The 6,472-nt window shown below is 35.8% G+C and overlaps 1 protein-coding gene across 1 annotated transcript in view; it reads left to right on the top strand.

The window, feature by feature from the left end:
* The first annotated feature begins 355 nt into the window (after positions 1–355).
* Positions 356–6,472, top strand: part of LOC127952680 (transmembrane protein 104) — a 46,074-nt gene continuing 39,957 nt past the window's right edge. The window contains exons 1-4 of the mRNA XM_052551334.1: positions 356–658; positions 957–1,045; positions 3,089–3,210; positions 6,192–6,273. Coding sequence (XP_052407294.1) covers positions 1,001–1,045; positions 3,089–3,210; positions 6,192–6,273 — 249 coding nt within the window. The 5' untranslated portion in view covers positions 356–658; positions 957–1,000. The remainder of the gene's footprint in view (positions 659–956; positions 1,046–3,088; positions 3,211–6,191; positions 6,274–6,472) is intronic.

Here is a 6,472-nt window from a genome sequence, read left to right as displayed (position 1 = left end):
CTTTAAAAAGTATCACATTAAAAAGGTCAGCATGTTAGAATGATTTCTGAAGGATCATGTGACTGTGTAGTAATGATGCTGAAAATTCCGTTATTTAAAATAAAAACCGTTATTTTAGGTTTTAATTTTTTATTCAATAATGCAGCCTTGATGAGCATGAGACAAATGTAAAATCTCAGTGATCAGAGTGCACTGATACGATATTTGCAATGAACAGAATAAAATATTTTAATTGTAAATTGCTGATTAAAGTCGTTACTGTAAAAAAAAAAAGTTAAATCTTTGCGAGCGTCACAAAGCGTCTTTTTCATTAAACGTCAGTACTTCCAACCAACCAATCAGCAAACACTTCCTATCTGCTACGCCTCACCCCCTTTCGCAGGGACACGCTTCCTGCTGACGTTCTGTGTGCTGTTTATGTTTAATGGCTATGGTTTCCCAAACAGAAGAACTTCTGCAGCCTGTCTTAATTATCCGCTAATGACACAATGAGGAGGAGCGCACGATGTGCTCCGCTTTGTTATTAAGTCGCATTCGCTCGCGAGCCGCGTCGCTGACCTGAGGACGTCACAAGAAAACAGTCTCAATCATTTCTAACTGACGTTAGCGTTATACAAACCTCACGCTTGACAACTAAAGTCGCCCCACACGGTGACAGGTGAGTCTTTACTTTAGCGATATGACTGCTTTTAAAAAGTTTTCTCTCTGAAAATGATATCACCGCGGTGAAACAGTCACACAAAACATCGCAAAGCAGTTGAACTGATTAAGAAAACGAAGTAAACGTTACATACTTTTTAAATCTGCCATATTCTGTGACCACCGAGTGAATATAACGTTAAATAAATCATGAACAACGGTTGACACTAGTCATGTTACTCTGGCCTAACGTCACTCAAGTCCCTTTGGTTACATTTCAGTGTATTAAATATTAAAACAGTCTTTTCTTTCTTCAGGGTGGTAATTTTTCGGGTTTAAGAGTGGTGTTTTTCTCTTCGAGATGGCTGGAGGCATTACAGAAACAGGGGAGCCTTACTCCCCATTAGTAAGTATTACATTTGACCAAGTAAATATTGATTTAACCTACTTTACATAAACACACTGGTCAGTTGAACTCTTCTGTACACTCCGCTCTTTGTCTTGTGACAGTGTCATGGTACTGTGAACTATCAGGTCAGGTTGTCATGCCATGCATTCCTACCTGCATTCATAAAATAGTTCAAGACTTGAGAGCGTGTCAGTTTTAAGAGCACTGCCTGAGACCACTGAAATGTAGATCTGTTTGCACCCTTTCTTAGGCTTTGATATCCAGATAATGAAAGCTAACAGTTGTCATATGAAAGGCACCTAAACTCCTTGTCACTGTAAGTCATGTGATTTCGAACCACTCACTTTGTGTTACTCATTTAAAGAGGAAATGAAAGCTTAGGAAACAGGAGAAACATGCTTGCGTGCTTTAAATCAGCAGAAACCAGCACATGATCCAGAACTGTGTGTTTTTGGCATGTAGTCTAGTGGGTTAGTTGAACTGCTTTTCCTATTTTACATTTTAATAGATTAATTGTGTTAAATGTTTTATATTTAACAGCACTAAAGATATTTATTATAAAGTAAAACTAACAGACGAAGTGTGAAAACCGCGGAAGACGATTAAACGAGTTTATACCTTATAATTCTGTCTTTTTGTCTCATAATTCTGAGACAATGTGAGACATAAACTCAGATTTGCAAGGAAAAAAAGTCAGAATTTGCAAAATATAAGCTTGCAATTACAAGAAAAAAAGCAAAATAAAAAATTTTCCGTGGCTGAATCAAAAACCAAACAGCAAAATATAAATTTAGAAATTCGGTGAAAGTCAGAATACTAATAAAAATTAAATTAAACTAACCTGGATTTAGGACCTGCATTTAATTTTTGTATACAGTTTAAGATCTTTAATGCAAGTGAACGTCTTTTGATTGTGCCATCCCAGAGAAGCACAAAGTCACTTTTACGGACTTTTAAATGAAATGTTTCCTCCTGGTGGAATCACCTCCCCAACTCAATCCGAGCAGCTGAGTCCTAAGCCATCTTCAAGAATCGGCTTAAAACCCATCTCTTCCATCTTTATTTGACCCTCTAACTTTAACACTCACTATTCTAATTCTATTCTTAAAAAACATCTAACCACCTTTCTAATCTTTTTGTATTCTATTTTCATTTATTATGCAATTATGTGTGTGTGTGTGTGTGTGTGTGTATATGTGTATATATATATATATATATATATATATATATATATATATATATATATATATATATATATATATATATATATAAAGATCTCAAACATTAGCTTACTTTATTCGTTTTTTTTATTCTATCTGTTTGTTTTTATTATATTATTTAAAAGCCCTTGCTACTTGTACTGTGTTAACCTAACTGAGACTTGTTATAGCACTTATATTATATATCATTGCTCTTTTTGTTGTTTTTGATTGCTTCCACTGTCCTCATTTGTAAGACGCTTTGGATAAAAGCGTCTGCTAAATGAATAAGCGTAAATGTAAATGTAATGCAGATTTATTGTATTGTTCCCAACTACATATATTGCACTGGCCTTTATTTGAAAACTCTTAGGAAAGAGTTGACATGAGTATAATAATTCTTTGAAATAATAGGAAAGAAATCAAGTTTACAGTAAGGTACATAGTGTGTCAGCATGAGTGTACACTGTCTTATCTCACGTTGGTTAATGGGAAGTATTTTTTTTTTTTATATGATCAACAAGGGAAGTGCTCATTAGTTTCTAATGGAATCAACAGTAAAGTTGAGCTCATGGCTAGTTTACAGTAGACTACATAGGTGATTAATATGTTACTTGTGCACTCAAGTGGGAGAAAATGCAGTGCATTTCAAATGAGTTATCACACACATCAGCTTATTGAATTGCACGATGGTGATGCATCCCAGACTCATCCTCTTTACAAGAAAATAGAACAGAAAACAGACAGATGATGTGTGTGAGAACTTGAGTGTCTCTTGTAATGAATTTTCTATGAAAACTTTAGAACCTGCTATAGCCGTGTTTGTTTTGTGTTCATGTAGGTTGGCCTGGTGTACATGTTCAATCTGATTGTTGGCACTGGTGCCCTGACCATGCCCAAGGCCTTTGCAGCAGCTGGGTGGGTTGTCAGCGTCTCCCTCATCACATTTTTGGCTTTTATGAGGTATGATCTCCCTCTAGGTTCTTTTTTTAATCATCCATCACACTCCCTTTGTTCCTCTCTTTTTCTATCTTAGAGGTATAGTGCACTAAAAAATGAGAACTTGCCATCCTTTACTCATCCTCAAGTTGCTCCAAACCTGGGTTTGGGTGCTTCGGTTGAACTATTTCTTAAAGATTGCAAAAACCAACTTCCATCAATTGCTGGGTTTTGTTGAATCACGGTGATAAACCCTGCTTGTTTTTTTTTGTTGTTTTTTTTCGGAGAGCCATATAAATCAGCCTTGAGCATTTTTAGGTTCAAAAAAGTGCATTATGGCCTCTTCACATCTATAAATATAACTATTATGATAACTGTGTCAAAATCTATAAGCATCCACAACGAAGCACGGCGATTTTCTGTGTATTATAAGCGCGCTACAGATTAATAATCTGCCGCTTTAAATGCTTGAGCTCTTTAAAGCAGGATAGATTCTGATTAACTCTCAATGTTTTTATTTTCATCAGCTGCGGAAAAAAAATACAATCTGGAAGTGATTCCAATGATATCTTTTTCAGTGTCATTATCGTTATAGTTGTGGTGTGGACTTCACAATTATCACAGAATTAGAAAAATAATTGAAACCCAAAGTCATATAGGCCTTTAATGCTGTGATAAACCAGGGTCCACATTGCCAAACAGCAGTATAATGGAATCAGTGATTCAGTCAAATGATTACTATGCACTTTAGTGTAAGTATTGTATCTTATGTAAACATTTAGAGAATAAGTGATAGATGTAAAAACAGTGGCATCCTTTGTGAGCTTGAGGAGAACTGCCTTCACATATCCACTGCAAATCACCTTGATACCTGGAAATAAAGGATGGGTTCTTGTGGTCTAGAACAAAAAAAGAAAATGATTCATTTACTCCTGGTTTGCTTAGCATTTACACTGTCATTTTATAACACCGAACCTAAAGACACAGGCACAACTTGATTGAACAGCTTTCATGACATACATCTTGTGTGCTGGTCTAAATGCATTCACGTGTACAAATAATGCTGCTTTACCAGCTTGTAAAATGTGTAACTTAGTCAAAACAGCACGTTTGGTTCGTGTCGCATTTATATTTCAGAAACTTGTTTCATGTGCACCAAAGTTTAAATACACTCTAAAAATCATGGCAAAAAAGGGTCAGAAAGTAAAGCTCTTGAGAAAACATTTAGCAGCTTTTGTTTTCAGAAACCACTTGGTCGTTTTTCTTTTGCCGTTTTCTTATTGCGAGTCTTAAGTGCACACCTTGCAGCTAGGCTTGATTATTTTGGGGTTTCACATGTCAGGCTGTGCGTATTAGATTTCCATCACTATTCTTTGTAGTGCTTTGCAGTTAGTTAGGGCATGAATTAGTGAAGTCTGATTCTCTCCGTCCTCTTGTGTGCAGTGTGAGAGCACAGCCATGCTGCTTCTCTCTGTCACTCGCTCATCTTCAGCTGACTCCTCAACCCTGTAACCACTGCTGCTGGTGCTGTGGCCATCAAAGCACATTTATCACCTCTGCCAGCTGTCTGAGTCACTGACAGAGCCCAGGAGAGAGTTATGAGTGGTTAGATCAAACAGGATGGAGCTGTATATCAATGAAAGAGACCAGACAACATTCGGCTTTAAGTACAGGTTATAGGAGGTAGGGATGTTCAATTCGGTTATTTTTCCTAACTGACAACCGAAGCTCGTTAACCGATTATTAACTGTTAACCGACAATATTATTTAAGTTACAATTGAATTAAATTAGAAGGGATAAGTGTCTGTGACCCATTAAAAATACTAACATTTGTTTCCCGGGGATCAATTTTACATATGCAACAAACAACAGAAGGTGAGGATTCACATGGTCTTCACATCAAATCACGCACCTGCAGCTCTTCTGCGAGCGGAGAAAATCATAATAAAGCTAGGCTCTATATAGCGAATAAATAGGCCTATATGAGAAATATAGTTTCACATTAATAAATTAATGAAAATGAACAAAAAATGCATTTATTTTTTGTGCTGTGCAGAAGGAAACTGATTGCGGAAAGCAGTATCCTGTTTTTGTTAGGCTTATTTTACACACAAAGATTTGTTTTTATTGTGAATGTACACAAATGACTAATAGGAGAATAAGTGTCGAATGAGAGACCCAACATTGGTTTCAGTTTCGTTTTAGCCTAAATGTATTCATTTTGGCTTGTCGTTTGTTGCTATAGCTTCTTATATGCTATTTTATTATTCTTGTTCTTTAAAGATCTGTTGTGGAGCGAGGGTAACTAAAATAGCATAGCTATGTTTGCAGTGTTTATTATAATGTTTGTAAACATTTAGCGTCGCCATTAGGCCTATTTCTGAATGAAATAATAAAATGTGATTTATTAATATGCTACGCGCCGTATGTTTTTTTTTTCTCGCAAAGAAATTTTTTTGTAACCGCTTAGCATAGCCTATTTTAACAATGCAGCAAACTCTTTTAATTATTTTTATAAATTACCGGAAATAAATAAATGACTTTTTAAACCATTTAACTGATTGTATTAATCGGTCAAAATTGTTAACGGTCGGTTAGCGTAATAGGAGGAGATGGACGTAGTATGTATTTATGACATACAGTTGCAATTTTTGCACCAAAAATGAATGATATCATTAAAAGTGTCTGTGTTTGTGTATTATATTACCTAAAAATATGTATCATTTAATTTTCTGTTTGAATTACTGTAGATATTATTGGTTATGTTGTTGTTGTTTTCCTATTGACCACAACAGACATCATTTCAGATGGGGAAACATATTGCATTTAGTGAAAGAAAAAAATGTTTTTTTTTGTTTGGTCTTTAAAATAATCATGATTACCATTTTTTTTAATGTTTTTGTTCAGGATTTTCTTCATGATACCAGCCAGTGGCTTCTTTCTGTATTGTGTTTTGCCCTGTTCTTGTTTTATTCTTGTATTGAACTCTTCTGTCTTCTCTCAGTTTCATGACCACCACATTTGTGATTGAAGCCATGGCCGCTGCCAATGCCCAGCTGCGCTGGAAGAGGAGAGAACAGGAAGAGGTTAGTAACTGCATCGGTTTAATGCCAGCCGAATAAGAACATTATGTTCTTATTCAGTCTCAGGTCATTCCCTATGAAAATTACACTGATCTTGGAAATGTTGCACGTTCCACTGCAGGTAATCAAGCCAGAAAGTCGATGAAGCTTTGAACGAGACTGACATATCAGTGAATGAAACCGGGCCATTTAGGGCAGAAGT

The sequence above is a fragment of the Carassius gibelio genome, chromosome B3 (genome assembly GCF_023724105.1).
Source record: "Carassius gibelio isolate Cgi1373 ecotype wild population from Czech Republic chromosome B3, carGib1.2-hapl.c, whole genome shotgun sequence".
Taxonomy (NCBI): domain Eukaryota; kingdom Metazoa; phylum Chordata; class Actinopteri; order Cypriniformes; family Cyprinidae; genus Carassius; species Carassius gibelio.
Note: the sequence above shows the minus strand (reverse complement) of the source record. Positions and strands in the feature narration are given on the sequence as shown.